This window comes from Microcaecilia unicolor, chromosome 11, assembly GCF_901765095.1.
Source record: "Microcaecilia unicolor chromosome 11, aMicUni1.1, whole genome shotgun sequence".
NCBI classification, from domain to species: Eukaryota; Metazoa; Chordata; class Amphibia; order Gymnophiona; family Siphonopidae; genus Microcaecilia; species Microcaecilia unicolor.
This window is the reverse complement of record NC_044041.1, coordinates 50,914,724-50,933,362: the sequence shown is the minus strand read 5'-3', so window position 1 is coordinate 50,933,362 and position 18,639 is coordinate 50,914,724. Positions and strand designations below refer to the sequence as shown.

Genomic DNA, 18,639 nt, shown 5'->3' with positions numbered 1-18,639 from the left:
AGGAAGATTTGGGAAAGATAGCAGTGAGAGAAATGGTATTCAAAGCTGACGAGTCGGAGAAACTAAATGAAATCTCTATAAGCCTGGAGGGTGTAATGAGGCAATTTGACAAACTGAAGAGTAGCAAAACTCCTGGACCAGATGGTATCCATCCCAGAGTAATGAAAGAATTGAAAAATAAACTTGAGGAACTATTATTAGTAATGTGTAATTTATCTTTAAAATCAATCATTATACCAGAAGATTGGAGGGTGACCAATGTAACGCTGATTTTTAAAAAAGGTTCAAGAGGAGATCCAGGAAATTATAGACCGGTGAGCCTGATGTCAGTGCCAGGCAAAATGGTAGAGACTATTATAAAGAACAAAATTACAGAGCATATTCAAAAGCATTTATTAATGAGACAAAGGAAGGGAAATCTTGCTTCACCAATCTATTACATTTTTTTGAAGGGGTGAACAAACAAATGGATAAAGGGGTGCTGGTTGATATTGTTTATCTGGATTTTCAAAAGGCATTTGACAAAGTACCTCATGAAAGACTGCAGAGGAAACTAGAGAGTCATGGGATAGGAGGTAGTGTCCTATTGTGGATTTACAACTGGTTAAAAGATAGAAAACAGAGAGTGGGGTTAAATGGTCAGTATTCTCAATGGAGAAGGGTAGTTAGTGGGGATCACCAGGGGTCTGTGATGGGACTGCTGCTTTTTAACATATTTATAAATGACCTAGAGATGGGAGTAACTAGTGAGGTATTTAAATTTGCTGACAACACAGTTATTCAAAGTTGTTAAATTGCAAGAGGATTGTGAAAAATTACAAATGGCTGGGAATGTAAGGAGGGGTGACAAAAATGTCTTCAGGTATATTAGTGAAAGGAGGAAGACTAAAAAGGGAATTGTGAGACTGAAAGATGCTGTGAGCCTCTATGTAGAAAATGAAGAAAAAGCAAATTTGCTAAATAGATACTTTTGTTCTGTTTTCACATAAGAAAATCCTGGAAAAGGACCACGATTGACTGACAAAAGTACTAATGAGAATGGAGTGGATATAGCACCGTTCATGGAAGAGTGTGTATAAACAACTTGAAAATCTAAAAGTGGACAAAGCCATTGGACCGGACGGGATCCACCCCAGGATACTGAGGGAGCTCAGAGAAGTTCTGGCTGGTCCTCTTAAGGATTTGTTTAATAAATCCTTGGAAACGGGAGAGTTTCCGTGGGATTGGAGAACGGCGGATGTGGTTCCTCTTCACAGAAGTGGTGATAAGGAAGAAGCTGGAAACTACAGGCCGGTAAGCCTCACTTCGGTTTCTGGAAAAGTAATGGAAGCGATGCTGAAGGAAAGGATACTGAATTTCCTAGAAGCCAATAAGTTGTAAGATCCGAGACAACATGGTTTTACCAAAGGGAAACCGTGCCAAACAAATCTCATTGAATTCTTTGACTGGGTGACTGGAGAATTGAATCATGGACGTATGGACGTAATCTACTTAGATTTCAGCAAAGCTTTTGACACGGTTCCCCACAGGGGGCTCTTGAATAAACTTGATAGGCTGAAGACAGGACCCGATGTGGTGAACTGGATTAGGAACTGGTTGACGGACAGACGCCAGAGGGTGGTGGTTAATGGTATTCTCTCGGATGAGGGAAAGGTGAGTAGTGGAGTGCCTCAGGGATCGGTGCTGGGGCCAATTCTGTTCATTATGTTTGTGAGTGACACTGAAGGGTTAGAGGGTACAGTTTGCCTTTTTGCGGATGATACTAAGATTTGTAACAGAGTGGACACCCGGGAGGGAGTGGAAAACATGAAAAAGGATCTGAGGAAGCTGGAAGAATGGTCTAAGGTTTGGCAATTAAAATTCAATGCGAGAAGAAATGCAAAGCTGATGCACTTAGGGAGTAGAAATCCACGGGAGACGTATGTGTTAGGCGGTGAGAATCGATATGTACGGACGGGGGAGAGGGATCTTAGGGTGATAGTATCTGAGGATCTGAAGGCGACGACACAGTGTGACAAGGCTGGTGGCCATAGCTAGAAGGTTGCTAGGCTGTATAGAGAGGGGTGTGACCAAGCAGAAGAAAGGAGGTGGTTATGCCCCTGTATAAGACGTTGGTGAGGTCCCACCTGGAGTATTGAAGGCCGTATCTTGCTAAGGATGTAAAAAGAATATGAAGCAGTGCAAAGAAAAGCTACAAGAATGGTATGGGATTTGCGTTTACAAGACGCATGAGAAGAGACTTGCTGACCTGAACATGTATACCCTGGATTGAAAGAGGAGAAACAGGGGTGATATGATACAGACGTTCAAAATATTTGAAAGCTATAATCCACAAACTAACTTTTTCCGTAGATGGGAAGGCGGTAGATAACAAGAGGACATGAAATGAGATTGAAGGGGGGCGACTCAAGAAAAATGTCAGGAAGTATTTTTTCACGGAGAAAGTGGTGGATACTTGGATGCTCTCCCGCGGGAGGTTGGTGGAGATGAAAACGGTAACGGAATTCAAAAATGTGTGGGATAAACATAAAGGAATCCTGTTCAGAAGGAATGGATCCCTCAGAAGCTAGTGGAGATTGGGTGGCAGAAGCCGGTGGGGGGAGGCAGGGCTAGTGGTTCGGAGGTGGGCTAGTGTGGGCAGACTTCTACGGTCTGTTGCCCTGAAAATGGCAGATACAAATCAAGGTCAGGTATACACAAAAAGTAGCAACATATGAGGTTTATCTTGTTGGGCTAGAAAGCAAATAGAATGTTAGGTATTCTTAGGAAAGTAATGGAAAACAAAAATGAGGACGTGATAATGCCTTTGTATCGCTCCATGGTGCGACCGCACCTTGATTATAGTGTTCAATTCTGGTCACCGCATCTCAAAAAGATATAGTAGAATTTAGAAAAGGTGCAGAGAAAGGCGACAAAAAGGTAAAGGGGATGGGCTGACTTCCCTATGAGAAAAGGTAAAGCGGCTAGGCCTCTTCAGCTTGGAGAAAAGACGGCTGAGGAGAGATAAGCTAGAGGTCTATAAAATAACGAGTGGAGTGGAAAGGGTAGCGTGAAGCGTGTCTGTTTACGCTTTTCTGAAAATACTAGGACTAGGGGGATTCAATGAAGCTACAAAGTAGTAAATTTAAAACAAATCGGAGAAAATGTTTCTTCACTCAAGGTAATTCAACTCTGGAATTTTTTGCCAGAGAATGTGATAAAGGCGGTTAGCTTAGCGGGATTTTAAAAGTTTTGGGACTTCCTAAAGGAAAAATCCATAGACCATTATTAAACTGGACTGGGGAAAATCCACTGCTATTTCTGGGATAAGAGCATCAAATGTTTTGTTACTTTTTTTGGGATCTTGCAGGTATTTGTGACCTGGATTGGCCACTGATGGAAACACGATTCTGGGCTTGATGGACCTTTGGTCTCTCCCGGCATGGCAATAATTAGTACTTATCCTGCTATGAGAAAAAAACAGTAAAGCAAGATACCAGTGTAGAGCTTAATAACAGAGGCATAAAACACCAGGAGTGCTGAAATAACTCAGAACAGGCTCACCAAATGCAGGCTTACTTCTACAGCTGCCTTTTTTTTAAACAGGAGCTTATGCCAAAGAAGGCAACCTCTGACTCAACTGAAAACCCAGTCTTTAAACTGGGTCAGGAGAAAAAGCCCAGGAGGGCACCCCCCCCAACTCGACTGAAACACAGCTGAGAAGTTGGTTCAGCAGAACAAGTCAAACAGGCACCCCCAAACTCAACTGAGACTCAGCATGGTTTAAAGATTAAATGAAACTACCAGTAACATAGTAACATACATAGTAACATAGTTGGAACTAGTTGGAAACCAGGTCAGGCGCAGGGATGTTAGCCCATCATCATCCACTTGGGAGACAAAGGAATACTGAATATTCTATGCTTCATAATACCCTTAAAAGGCGAGTCATAAGAACTATTTTCTTTGACTCCATCTGCTTGTGAAGGGACACTACCCATTTGTCTGGACTGGTCTGATAGGCTGCTATTGAAAGAAAGAGTTATCTGTGTCCGCAATACTCTCCCTCTTCCGAGGGTGGTGTTTCATTCTGGTGGAATCAGGCTCTCTCTCTCTCTCTCTCTCTTCAGCTGGTAAAAAAGTCGGTTGTCAGTGAGATATTTGCAGGTGCCCAGGTCCTTCTAAATCTTGGGATAAGTTTTTACTCTATTGATGTGTCCTGTGGTCTGTGGAGAAGTGTCCTTTACAGCATCAATTACAGGAGGAGTCAGGGAGATCATCACCTTGGACCACACCAACAACAGTTGGAAAGTCCCAGAGGGCCAGCTAACCCACTCAGAGCACAGGAGTCCCAACAGACAGGAATCTGTCTTCTAGATGATAATGGTAGGACAGTCCCCTTGCCTCCTCTGCACTCTCTCTCTAAGTGCCTCCTGGAGGTTCAATACAGCCTGGGTACATCCTACTCATCTTGACTGGTCTGGCATGGACAATATTTATTTATAGCAGCATTTATACCCCACATTCTCCAAATATGTTTGGTTTGATGTGGCTTACAAAGTTACTTAGTAGTTAAAAGCCCACTTTTTTGATGCTGCTTTTAACTCCTAACCCTTATTCACTTGTTCAGAACCCTTATTTTATCATCCTCACTTTAATATTCCCTTATCTCTTGTTTGTCCTAATTAGATTGTAAGCTCTGTTGAGCAGGGACTGTCTCTTCATGTTCAAGTGTACAGCGCTGCGTATGTCTAGTAGCGCTATAGAAATAATAAGTAGTAGTAGTAGTAGTAGTAGTAGTGAATTATATTTTGATAGTAGAGGTAGTGAATTACATTTTAATAGGAATGATGGGGAAGTGGAAAACAGAGAGGAGAGGGAATGTGGTAAGAAGAGAGGTTATGGGGGAGGGGGGTCTGTAACATGTTGTATGCATGCGAATGGTTTAGGTTTTGTTGTCTGTGGGCAAGAACCTTTTAATCAGGTAGGTCTTGAGGTCCTGAGGTCTGCCCAACAAGATAAACTCATTTGTCCTTGCCATTCTCAGGGCACAGACCGAGGTTTCACAGCCTTGGAGCTTTGGTATGGGAAGTTCGCTGAGTGAACTGTCTTATAGATGAGCTTGTGACACTCTGGAGTAGTGTAGGATTAGATAGTTCCTCACTTCCTTCAATATGTTCTTAAGAGGTAAGATGATCATGTCTGATAGGTAATGTAGGCGATTCACTGTGGATTATGAGCCAGATCATGGTACAGAATTTGAAAGTTATACAGGCTTTGACTAGGAGCCAATGGAGAGCTTATAGTAGAGGGGTGGCCTTTTCATATCAAGGCTTTCTGTAGATGAGTCTGGCTGCTGTGTTTTGAAATGTTTGTAGTCTCTTCGTGACATGCTATTTGCAGCCGGAGTAGATTGCGTTGCAGTAGTCAAGGAGTGTGAGAACTGTGGCTTGTACTATGAGACGGAATACTTTTGCGGGTAAGTTATTTCTGATTCTCCTCAGCTTCCACATTGTGTGGAATGAGTTTGTTACTACCTTTGTGACTTGGGGTTCAAACGTCAGTTTTGATCAATGGTTACTCCAGGAGTTTCAGGTTATTGTGAGGTGGTATATAGTCCCATCTGTGGTTATGTTGGGTATGGTTGTTGTTTGTGGGGTGCTGTACTGCAAGGAACTGGGTCTTGTCTCTGCTGAGTTTAAGCTTAAATGCAGTGGCCCAGTTTTCTAATGTGTTTAGGCCTCTTTGGAATTTCTCTGAGATGTCTTTGATGTTGCTTTCGAAGGGGATATAGATTGTCACATTGTCAGTGTAGATGAATAGGTTGAGGCCTTGGTTGGCGAGTGATTTAGCTAAGGGGCCCATCAAGATGTTGAATAGGATCAGTGAGATGGAGGATCCTTCTGGAACATCTGATTGAGTTTACCAGGGTGGAGGATCATCATTTTTCATTTTGACTTGGTATGACCTCCTGTTTAGGAATTGCTCAAATCATTGAGTACTGCTCCGCTTATTCCAATCTTATCAAGTACTCATAATAAGATATTATGGTCTACATGTCAAGGCAAGACACGTCAAATGTAGTAGTAGTAGTTTTCTTGCCTGACTGATTTCTTTTCTGAAGTTGGCGATGAGTGCAGTTAGCACGTTTCAGTGCTGTGGCATGTTCTGAAGCCTGACTGGGAATCATGTAGTATTGAGAAGTTGTTCATGTATTCAGTGAGGTTGCTTGTTCACTATACCTTCCAGGAGCTTGGCTATGACGGGAATTGAGGCACTGGTCTGTAATTTTTGATGTCTCTTTTGCTGTTTTGGGATTTTTTAGGTATGGGTGTTAGAATGATGTTACCTTTTTCTTTAGAGAAGATTCTTGCAGTTAGCAGGTCGGCTAGGTAGGTTGTGATACTTTCTAAGAATTGGTCAGGAGGATCTTTTTGTAGGTAACTTGAGCATGTGTCTAGTGAGCAGTGGAATTTGGTAGTTTTTAGTAGTAATTGTCGAACTAAGGTCGCAGTTGGGGGAGAGAATGATGTCCATTGTGTCAAATGGTTTGACCTTTCTGGTGAGCTCATCCAGAAACAGTTTGAGGTTTGGGTCATCATTTTGGAAGCCAGCTCTCAGTGATGTTACTTTGTCTTCAAAATAGTTAAGCTAGTTCTTGAGGTTCTGGTGAGTTTTCTGTGTCGCATATATATTGGGCTGTGGATAGAAGAGTGTTGATTATGCTGTACAGTTATTTTGTATTTTATAGTCGTTCCCACTTGTTTGTAGTAGTTAAATTTGATTTTCCTCAATTTAGATTTGTATTGTCTGATTTCCATTTTGTTTTGTTGTCTTCTGTTTTGTTTTTTTTGCCATAATCTTTCTAATTTTCTACATTCTCTCTTGTGTTCCTTTCGTTCATGTTGTACATGGGTTTGTTTTGGTTTTTTCAGTGGTGCTATGTTGTTGAGGATGGTCAGGCATCTGTCCTCCCATGATGTTAGGAATTGTGTGTTATTGTGGTGAGGTGACAAAGAATCTGAATATATGTTGGTCCAGAAGGGTTTGCTGTTGATTTTGCCTCGGGATTCATAGGTTGAGAAGGGGAAATTTGGAATTACCTGTTAATTTCTTTTCCATGAGTCCTGCCAGACCAGTCTAGATCACATAGCAGTCAAGGGTCTCAGTCTGACAGTGAATATGTTTTAGCCCACTCTGAAGGAAGTGGTTCTCTTGGTGTATGAAATTTTTATTCCTGGGAAGAGAACCATGAGATAATTTTGACTGCATCAGGTCTGGCTTTGGGGATGAACTGGAAACCCAAAACATACCAACTGCCTTTACTAGTCAGTTTTGAGAGAGGATCCTGAGTAACTGACGTAATCTTGAAGTTGTTTTTCTCAAGTTCCATCTGCTGGAAGGGGAGGGCATAGCCCACTTGTCTGGACTGGTCTGACAGGACTCAAGGAAAATAAATTTAACAGTTAAGTTGAAATTTCTCCCCCTTGTGCTGATTACCTCTTCTTGACATGTACCTTCTGTACCATTTATCTCTTTATATACTTATCAATCCTATTTCATTCCATTATCTCCCAACAGGTATGATGTGCTCCTAACTTCTGCCAGGAGAGAACGGTGCCTACCTAGCTGCATTACTGCAGTAGTTGCTGGCACACCTGCCTGTTGCTGATTTCCTGAAGCATTGATAGCATTTGGAAAGGTCCCAGCCTGCAAGCCAGGTGGCTGCATGGCACCAACTCCCTGCTGTCTCAGGTACTGCTGGCTGGGTGCTGACACAATCTGAAGAACATTTCCTGTAAATTAAAGGATAGTAAGAACAAGTATCAACAAGTTATCAGATCCAATAAATGAATTATCAGTATTCTAAATCTACAAGTCATGTATCAGTAAATTATTTATCCAGCATATATGATGTATTAATAAACATCTAGTGAACCATGTACCAAGCTTACAGCAAAATTTCTACAAAGTCTCTTGAAATATGTTCCCACGTTTAGTGCTAAAGCAAAGCATTATACAGCCATGGAAGAAAATCACAGCATATTAGCAAGCTATTTTCTCTGCAGTTTCAGGTTTCTTGTACAGGTGCTGCACATCTGGATGCCCCCTGACCCTCTAGCATGCCTATCAGGAAGCTGCTCTCGGAGCAAAGGCCCACCTCCAAGTGCTGTCCCTCAGTTCTCTGGCATGTAAAACCTTTTAAGATGAATTTAAGAATCCATTTTAAATTAAAAAAAAAAAGTTTATTAAACTATTGATAAAATGGCACTTCTTCCAAAAGGTATACAATGCTAGTTTTTATATGCGGTATACTCAGTCTAGGTGACTTACGCAGGCTGAGAGCTGCTTTCTGCTTCATACCTAGTTACTTCTAAGTGTGGACTGTGTGTTGATCAATGCCTGAATACTGCCTCAGACTAACAATTAGAACAGAAGACTTAAAAATTTAATGTGTAAGCCTACCTTGCAGCTGTAGTGGCTGGCCAGCAGTAAGCTGGCGCAACTGGCTCTGTGATAATGTAAACTTATTCCCTTGAAACTGCAGCGTGACTGGAGTCTCTGGTTGAGTGACTTTGCCTTGGGCTCCGGCAATAGAGGCCAACTGAGCTATCTTTACAACTTCGCCACCTGATAAAACATGTCAGAAGAAGCAGAGTTAGTTCTTAGAAGATGACCTATTAGAGCTACCATGTAGTTGGTTAGTATTGTGGCACCAAAGCACCACTCATGCAACATAATACATACGGCAACCAAGTGTCACATAAGACTAGCTCAGGCATTAGTTTCTGCTTTTAGAAAGCAGATGTGTTGTAGGATATACTACTTACAGTAAACCTTTACAATATGGGGATAATTTTATAAGGAGCTGCCAAGTTTTAGGGTGCAAGAACAAACTTAATTGGCAGAAGTTTAATCATTTATATGTGTCAGTGGGCACTTACATAAATAAAATACATAAAATATCGATCACTGTAAAAATACGCACCGTGTTTGCATGGTGTATACTTTTACTGTGGATGTGCATGCGGGTAGAATTTGGGAACAATGAGCAAGTACATGTGTAAATTATAATTTATGCGCGTTCTTGCTATCATCTATATCTGGGCATTTACACCAACCCTAGGGCCAGTGTGATTGCACTTTATATCTTATATCAAGGCACATTTTTAGCCACTTACACTAGTATTTTCTAATGAAAAGTGGCGGCCTACTTTTCTTTATAAAAATATGCAAAATAGGCATGATTTGGCTGCCTTAAAACTAGGCACCCGATTATAAAATTACCCTCTATATGTGTAACTGAACTAAAGGTCTTGACTGGCAAATTTAATGGAGCAGAATCTTTAATCTGCCTATAAGCCTGTTTCCAGCTAAGAAGTTTGCCTCCTATGTGACACCTCATAGCACGCATGTCGTGCACTTTGCCTTTCCAAGAGCATCCAGCATAGAAGCAGCCTGTGTTTATATCTAAATTTCTGATTCCACAGCACGACATCTACAGCAGCTTTATTACCTACTGAAGAGCACAGCATCAACTTGCTTAATTCTTGGTTCTATTGCTTGTTTCTATGATTTTAGCTTCAGTCCTTTCCAATTTCTGCAAAGACAATCTATCGTTCTATGTTTTTACATCTGCTTAGCATAAAGGGAAAGGGAAATGGGACTTGATATACCACCTTTCTGAGGTGTTTTTGCAACTACATTCAAAGCGGTTTACATATATTCAGGTACTTATTTTGTACCAGGGGCAATGGAGGGTTAAGTGACTTGCCCAGAGTCACAAAGAGCTGCAGTGGGAATTGAACTCAGCTCCCCACGATCAAAGTCCAGTGCACTAACCACTAGGCTACTCCTCCACTCAGGAAAGGATGTATTGTGGGCAGATTTAATCTAATTCACTGCTTTTCCGTTAAGCTATACAGTGATTGATATAAAGCTCATGAACCAACATTATAAAGAAGGGTTGTAACAGCAGAATTTGATAGTTATAATAAATATCATATAAGAATTTGGGAGCCTAGGGCCGTAATAGAGATTGATTATTATACTGCTTTATTACTAACGCAAGATTTTAGCAGATAGTGATATGGCAAACGCCACAGTATAGTGGGGCTGTTCTGGGGAGGGGGGGGGGGGAGAAGAGAGATTTCACAGTACTTCAAACATGTGTCCCCTTCAGTAGAGCTGACCTGATGAAAAGGGGAGGGGAGCAAGATAGTCACAGATGAACTGAATTGGTTCAATAAAAGGTCTTGCCCACAACTTATGCTGCCTCAGAACCACCAGTCACGTATTCTGCCAAAAAAACAGAACACAAGCTAGGAACCATTATATACTTCCAATATCAAGCATTATAAATATAGACATTGGAAGTATATAGCGGTTCCTAGCTTGTGTTCTGTTTTTTTTCAGCAGAATACTTGACTGGTGGTTCTGAGGCAGCAGCAGTGAAACGGAAGCCAACGTTGACCACGGTCACAAATAACGAGGAGCCCTAGAGAAGAATAGTACCTCTCAAGCTAAGTACCTTCTCTTTTTTGCCAACATAAGAAAAAGCTCAAAAAACTAGCAAGCTTTTCAGACTGGAGTTTTGATAAGAAGGCAAGTTAAAAACAGTGGGGGGTTTTGCCGATGATGAAGAAGTCCTAGCCCTTTACCCGCATTGTTAGTGGGATAAAGGTGCTTCTCAAGGCTTCCCCCCCCCCCCTTGATAGACTCACGTAGTAGCTTACTTTATGACTTGTTTCCAATCATTATACTAAAAGAGTTCTCTTGGATAAGGAAACTCGTCCCCTTAAATTACTTTAGTTTATCTCTAAGGTGAATGTAACTGACACATCTTTTAACTTGTATCCTACATTCAACTTTTTAATGCTGAGGGTTTGCTTTTCTTGTCTAGTGTACAGATCACTGCTATAGCAAATAAAGATGCCAACAGCATTTAAAGGCTCACTGTCCATTTTCTTATAGGACAGTTTGGGAGTTTAAAAAAAATCCTACTTTATTATTTTCTCCAACAATCTACTCATTTGTGATATTTTACAATTGCACGTACATAGCCCATTAAAGTTTAAGCATAGAATATACTATTTTGTTTTGTAATATTCATATCTCTCATAAATGGCTTCAGAAAGAAGTCTAAAAAAAAAAAAGGCTTGCCACAAGATACTAAGCTATGGGTAATTCTTTTCAGGGGCTGCTCAGAATGGCCCAAAGGATGTCAGTATCCTGTGATATGAGAACACCCCAAATCCAAATGCATTTTATCTGGGCAATAACAGCTGATACAATAAAGCTACGGACAACAAGCAAACAGAGGTATCGCCTAGAAGTCACCATAAGCAGAGCACCTACAGGGAACCCTGAAAACCAGAGAACAAGCAATTTACTTTCAACATTATTTCTACAGTACTCATTATACTGCTCAGCTAGGAAGAAATCTTGCTTTCATTTTCCCAGCAAGGGTTTGCAGACATTTCTCTCCCTTGCCACATTAAAGGAAATAAACCCTAAATGGCATGAAGTGGTCATTTGCAGGGACTAAGCTGAGCTGCACATGATAAACATACTTAGACAATTGCTGTTGCAAAGGCAGTGTGCATTCTCCAGGGTACATAGGGAATACCTCACTGTTGAGGATCTGGTGTACATGCTTGGCAGCAGTATACTCACAACTGCAAAGCAAACTTTTCCCAGTTTTTCTCAACAGTTGAGATACTAATCTGATGGAAGTGGCCTGACAGACAGATTAGTGCTTAATGTGAAGGAAGTTTAATTAGAAGAGAGTGTAGAAATTAAGCAATTAGTTGGAAGGAAGGCAGCGTTGCCAGCAGAAAATATGTGCAGAGAAAGGAGTGTGTTAGCAAGTCAGAAACATTAATAGGATGGACGCCTGCAGTTTTTGGCATTCCTTTTCTCTCAGTGGTTTGCTTTTCTTCATGGGGTACCCATCTGACTCTGGGTCACTAGGACAGGCAAGCACAATCCTCAATATTGGTTTCCAGGTAGTCTCTGTATCATTTCCCTCCAGGAAGTTTCCATGCAGTTCTCATTAGGCCATCATTATACACACCCCTTTCTCCCACCTACCATTCAATCTCTTCCCAGATTCACGTCTCACTTCAGAGCATTGTTTATAGAGATTAACTGTCTAATTCAACCTTTATGTCAGCTTTCAGGATCAGGGGGAAATAGTAAAAAATCCTAGAAGTAAGCTTGCTTACTCTATTTTGAAATTCTAACTTTTGTTCAATGCTTTAATGTTTTGTAACTTCTGGAAGGCAAAATAAGCGAGATTACTGTGTAAAAAAAAAAGCCTGCAAAAAGCTCTGTTGGACTTCAAAAACTAAAGCGATAATTAGATATTTCCTGAGAAATTACAGGATCAATGCAAATAAAAGAAAGAGACTCCTTATGCTGCTAGTCTGCACAGTGGCAATACAGAGCTCTCTCATGCTGTTAACCAGAGATGGAAGAACTTTAGGTACCCATCTGGAAAGCCTCTCTTTCAGCAACTTCTGTAAATGGATCAGTACATTTTGCCTGAGGTACAAACTAAGACTGTAAACCCTCTGGACTACCAGTGAAAAGGTTTTGAACTAAATCTACTTAAAATGAAGACAGACAAGTTATAGACCAACCTTGCTTCATGAAAAATGGTGAGGACCTAAAAAAAAAAAAAAAAAAAAAAACCCTAAGAAAACCTCCACAGAATCTAATAACAGAGAGGTCTATCAACCCGCCAAACCCAGTAACAAGCCTAAGCCTACTTGACAACAGTAGCGTGAGCAGGGTTGGGCAGGCACTCCTTGATCTTATAAGAAGATATATCAAGGACATTAAGAATCTTGCGGAATAAGGAGGGAAGGCTTGCATTAAACTGGCCTGGGTGGGTGGCAATCTCTAAGCCATCATTGGATTTTTTAAAATTGCTTACTGTGGCGAAACAGGGGGTTTTCAAGTCTGTGAATTGTATTAATATTTTCATGCAGTGTACTTCACTTGTTTAGCTAGCAGGTGGTGTTTGTTTTCTGTTTTAAAGCTGTTGCAGAGAAGACTGTTTTCTTTTTCAGTTTGAGCCCTGTGGGAAGATAACCTGCAGAGCCATTGGCCAGATACTTTCAAAGTTGGTGCTCTGGGCTCTGATTGGCCCTAGAGTTCAAAATCCAGCCAGGAGGTACTAGATTTTCCCCAGTCTCAGCTAGGGAGTGCAGAGGGTAAACTTCTCTGCCCTGAGACCCTGTTGAAGACCTGTGAGCAGTTATTCTCCTGAAACTCCCCAGATGCTACCCATGTAGTAAAGTGTTTAGATAGCTTCAATATTAATCCTTATTCAGTTACCTGTTATTGCTTGTTGTTTTTTTCCCACCTGTTTTATATTGTTCACTGTTCTACTTTTCTGACAATAAGCCCATTAATTAGCTCTGTTGTCCTAGACTGACTTAAGAATCTTGGTGGTTTGTGTTTTGGGTCTGTGGGTGCTTTTTTTTAGGAACTGTGGGACCCCTGTGGCCCCAGTGACCTTAGAAATCACTGGGGAATAACTTGAGAGTGGGAGACTCATCCAGAGGCAAGCGACCCAGTGAGTGGGAGGAGGGTACTAGTGTAAAGAACATGCCCAGATGCAGGCGGGCCTGAGCAGTGCTGGGGACAAACCCTCCAGGTAGCCGCAGGGTTAACCCCAGGTGGGTGCTAGGCGTTTTGTGACACTCACCTTTCCAAATTCAAACTCAAGGAAAGTTACAAATCAGGTACAGTAGGCATATTTCCTTGACCCAGAAAGCTTACAACCTCAGTTTGTACCCTAGGCAATGGAGAATGAAATGACTTATTCTAGGCCACAAGGAGTCTCAGCAGAAGAAGCAGGACCTGAATCCTGATTTCCCTGCTTCTCAGTTTGCTGCTCTAGCCACTAGGCTACTCCTCCATGAGAATAATGACACTATGAAAATTCATTAAATGCTGCCCAGTATATGATAAATAAAATACCAATGAACATTAGAAGCAGCCTGTTCCAAGTAACCCAGAGCTAGCTGGACTCCCTACAAATTGACCAAACCAAATCAGAAGCTTGAAAGTCCAGACTCTGCAAACATGGATGTCTCCTAACTTAACCACCTGGTAGTGAAACTATGAGAGCGGCAAGGGCCACTTACTAGGCAAGCGTGCCTGGGCCTGAGAGGTAAGCACCAGCCTCTGAGGCAGCACACACTGTTGGCTGGTGTGTGAGGGGGCCTGGGGCTGGGAGGAGCCTAGCTGGGAGGCCAAGGTACTGCTCTGACCCAGCTGTTTCACGGGGCTGGCTGTATTAGTTGCTGTGGAGAAGGTCGCTGATGGCTGTTGTCTTGGAGCACCGCTGGAAGCCTGAGAGGTCTGAAACAGGACTGCTGAGGCTGCAAATAACAAGCGCGTTTGTGCAAGCTGTTAGATGAATTTCAGTGAATATAACTTAAATCTGGATTAAACAAAGAATTATTTTGGTTCACTTGGAAATCCAAATGGAGCTACATCACAGCTATACTAATGCCGCTCGATGGGAATATAAATATACCTGTGCAGATCTAAGAACAAAACAGGAGTACATGAGTGAAGATGTTTTACAAGCCATATGTCTTACAACACTACAGATGAACTTCAGCACTATATAAGAATCTTCAGTGCAAGCAATAATTTGAGATTCCTTTTAAAACACGGCTGAACCCATGAAGCAGAGGAATTGCTTAAACATGAATCATAATTTACTAGGAAGTTTTGGAATGGCTGTATGATAATTAAACATATTGGAAGGCAAATACACTTTTCTTTCAAGGTGAACAAATCCTTGAAATAATCGACAGCTAAAGCCTCTGAGCTCAATAAACTGATTTTGGAAACCTTGGGACTCATAGCCTTACTCTAAAGAAAATCTCTCCATCATCTTTTGCAGATTTCTCCAGTGGACTTTATTTTACCATTTGTACCTGAATTTGCTGAGGCCGTGGAAATAGGTAACCTGCCACGGATCTGCCCTGGCTGAGCCACAGTGGCGGTTGTTGTAGTTACAGTGCGCTGTGCGGTAGTGCTTGGAAACACAACAGTTTTGCCTTCAGGTTTCTGTCCATACTGCACTGGCTGAAATAACCTGCAGAAAAATTGTACAAGCACACTAATAAAAGAAGACTTGGTACAAGGACTAGGAACATATTTATTCACAGAGATCCCAAATATTAGGTGAACAGAACCAGATCTCCCGAATGCTATACCCCTTACCTGCCAGGATCACCAAGCTATTGGCCACATTTACAGACTGGACAGATGTCCTACATCTATATGAAAAGCCTTGCACTTCCTAACCACACCAGGCCTGTGCTGGAATGTAGGATGCAGAGCTTTTTACTTTGTGTGTACACTCACACATATACACATTAGATTAAACCTTTTCCAACAGACCCTGCTGTTTTCCTTCCCCCTTTATATCCTCTATTGTTTCCCATTTACTTTCTAGACTCTCTCCCAAGCTACCTTCTCCTTGGATGCAAATCCTCTATTCTCCCTCTCACATCCTCCCCTCTCCCCCATTTCCATTCTCCCCCCCCCCCCCCCCCCCAAAAAAAAAAAAAACTCACCTTACCACTATTCCCACTTCTAAGGCCTAGTCTCTCAGCTACCAAACTGCAAAATCTTTTTGATTTTCCCTCATTCCTTTCCTCTTAGTTTGTCCAATTTGTCCCAACCTAAAGTATCATTCACATATTGATGGCACCTCCTTACTTTTCCAGTGCACTGTTATCTCACTTCTAGCTGCTATTAGAGCCATCCTCATCAATTTCAACTTCACTACCCTCCTGCCTCCCCAAATATCTCCTCCATTCTTTCTCATTTAGCTGCCTCCCAAATCTTTTTTTTTAATTTTTATTTTCAGACGTCTTTATTACGGACCAAAAGCCAGTTACAATGTAAAACAATAGATAAAAGTACAAATATTCCCATCAAATATAACAGCAAGTTAACGTACAGCCTTGGATAAGCACATTAACATATAAACTTCTAATCATTTTCTAATTTTTACAACCCCCCCCCCCCCCCCCCCCCCCCCATACACACAGCTAACATACGATCTAGGCTACATGACAAGCAACAAAGCAGGTTAAATGCAAAAACATTTGCATTCTCTCCCCCCCCCCCCCCCCCCCCCCCCCGCCAAGGCAGAGTCACCAGAAATCACAAGGAACAATGAGTCAAAAAAGGGGCCCATATAGTCTCCCACTCAGCCAGTGTATGATTTTGAATCCAAAATGTTTTTCCCATTCTAACATAAATTATACTTTTTGAATGTCCCCTTTGAAAAATCTGATGTTCACAGGGATAACCACAAGTTTTCCAAAATTTCGTTCTTCACTATCTTTTCCCCTCCTAGCTCCATCTTTCTCATGAAATGTTTAACCTGCATCCCTTCTCCATCTTTGACTAAATGCCTATTACGTTATAATCCCTCTTCCTGCACACCTCATATATGCGTCACAGTCCTTCCCCACCCTATATTTTGGCTCATGATATATTAATGCTAGGGACAAAATACCCTTCTGTATACCCATTCAGTATTTTCATACACACACCCCCCCACCCACCACCAACATGCTCACAACAAATGTCTCACAACAATATGCTATATTCCCTTTCCAGTGTGATTCCTCTGACAGATATAATAGGTGTTTCAACTCAAAGCCCTCAAACCACTATTGTTCTAATTGTACTCTCTCTCATCCTCCCCTCCCACTCCAACAAGACTTACCTGATAACTTTTTTTTCTTTTGGTCCTCAACTAGTACAGAACTTGCAAGTTATGTCCAATCAACCAACAGGTGGATTTAGAGAATACATTGTGCTGCGCTCTATAAGACCAGTCTGAACTGCAATTTAGTATTTAAATAAAGCAGTGAAATGCATGAACAGGAAACAATTAACAACAACTTCCACCGTTCTTATGCAAACTACAAATTAAAATAATATTAAATTTAGAAACCTCTGAAAAAGAGAAATTTGAGCACTGAAGACAACAGAAGGCCAAATCTAACGAAAAGAATAAAGGAATGAATGGCAGGTTTCTGAACTAGTCTGGAGGACTAACAAAACGAAAATTATCAGGTAAGTCTTAATTTCTCCTTCCTTAGCTTCCTCTAGGCTAGCCTAGAGTTTGCAGGATGTAAAAAAAGTAGTCCACAAGAATGGTGGATACTGGCAGCCACCACAGCAATGACAGAAGCACCAAATGCAGCAACTTGCCTGGCTGCTACATCTACCCTATAAAGTTCAGAGAAAGTGTGAAGAGAGGACCAAGTGACCACCTTACAAATATCAGTCAGTGAAACCGAACTGACTGCCCAAGAAGCTGCTGCCATGCTTGTGGAATGAGCTCTCAAAACCAAAGGCAGCTTGTAACCTACAAGATAAGCTAAAGCGATGGTATCTTTTAACCAGCGTGCAACAGTAGGCTTAGAAGTTGCTGCTTCTCCCTGCCTCCAAATACCCGATTAACACTTCTTAACATCCCAAAAGAACAAGGAAGAACATCAAGAACCAGAGTCCTTCTGACGGAAGGAAGGAAGCTACTGATTCATTTAAGTGAAACAGAGATATAACATTTGGAAGAAAGGGAGCAACAGTGCAACTAACACAGTCTTTGTCAGGGGTATCTTTCAAATTAGCAAGTAATGTATCATGATATTTGTAATATCATAACAGCAAATTGATTCAGACTCAGCGTGGTATAGTGCTCCATGATCACCAACAACTAACAAAGAGATAATATAACCACCAGAAACACAGTCTTCAAGGTAAGATCCTTTAAGGTAGCTTTCTTAATAGGCTCAAAAGGGACTCACTGATGCACTCTAAGGACCAGATTAAGATTCTATTCTGGGTAAATTGCATAAAGTGGAGGATAAAGTTGAAGAACTAAATGGAGATATAGCCTTCAAATGTTCTCCAAACTCTGATGTATGCTAATGAAGTTGAACATTTCCTTGCCTGAAGTAGAGTAGTGATTTTTTCCTCTGAAGAGCCCTTGAATCTGAGTCTTGACCTCTAAGAGCTAGGCTGTAAGACCAAAGGGGGACAGAGCCTCTAACAGAATCGGGCCTTGATGTAGAAGGCCCTTGGACTTCAAGTAGATAAGTCCCTCTGAATTCTGGAGTTGAACCAGATCTGTGCACCACAGTCTCCTCAGTCAATCTGGAGTACTGAGAATCACTAGGCCCAAAAGTAAAGAAATGCGACGGTGGTGACCCAATATTAACCAAAGAGAAAAGTATATAGACCCTTCATGTGGCCATCTTTAAAATAGCAGCCAAAGACAGGAAGATCAGACCTCCACAGGGCAAAAGTCAAAACAGTGGAGAAGCAAAGCAAAAATAAAACAAAAACAAAAATACAGCAGTGTGGAAGTACATAAAAGTTCTTTATTCGGTTAATCCAAGATCCGACACAGACCGTGTTTCAGCCAAAGAGAAGGACAGCAACCGCGGGAGGCAATGAAATGTGGACAGGGGGGTGGAGGACCTCGAGACTTCAAGGTATGCCCCCTGACACCGATATCTAGAACACCCCCCCCCCCCTTGCTCAACTGGGAGCCAGATCACCAAATGGATCAGGAGCACATCTACAAAACTAGTCCAAGAT

General features: G+C 41.6%; 1 protein-coding gene across 3 annotated transcripts in view; it reads right to left on the bottom strand.

The window, feature by feature from the left end:
- The window catches only part of EP400 (E1A binding protein p400), a 401,921-nt gene that overhangs the window by 161,424 nt on the left and 221,858 nt on the right, over positions 1-18,639 (bottom strand). For 2 of the 3 annotated variants that reach the window (XM_030219807.1, XM_030219808.1), the window contains exons 23-25: positions 14,943-15,103; positions 8,446-8,610; positions 7,605-7,775 (exon numbers count right to left, since the gene is read on the bottom strand). In XM_030219807.1, the coding sequence (XP_030075667.1) occupies positions 7,605-7,775; positions 8,446-8,610; positions 14,943-15,103 (497 nt within the window). Of the gene's footprint in view, positions 1-7,604; positions 7,776-8,445; positions 8,611-14,138; positions 14,376-14,942; positions 15,104-18,639 lie in introns of all 3 variants that reach the window. The other variant, XM_030219806.1, reaches the window with a different exon arrangement.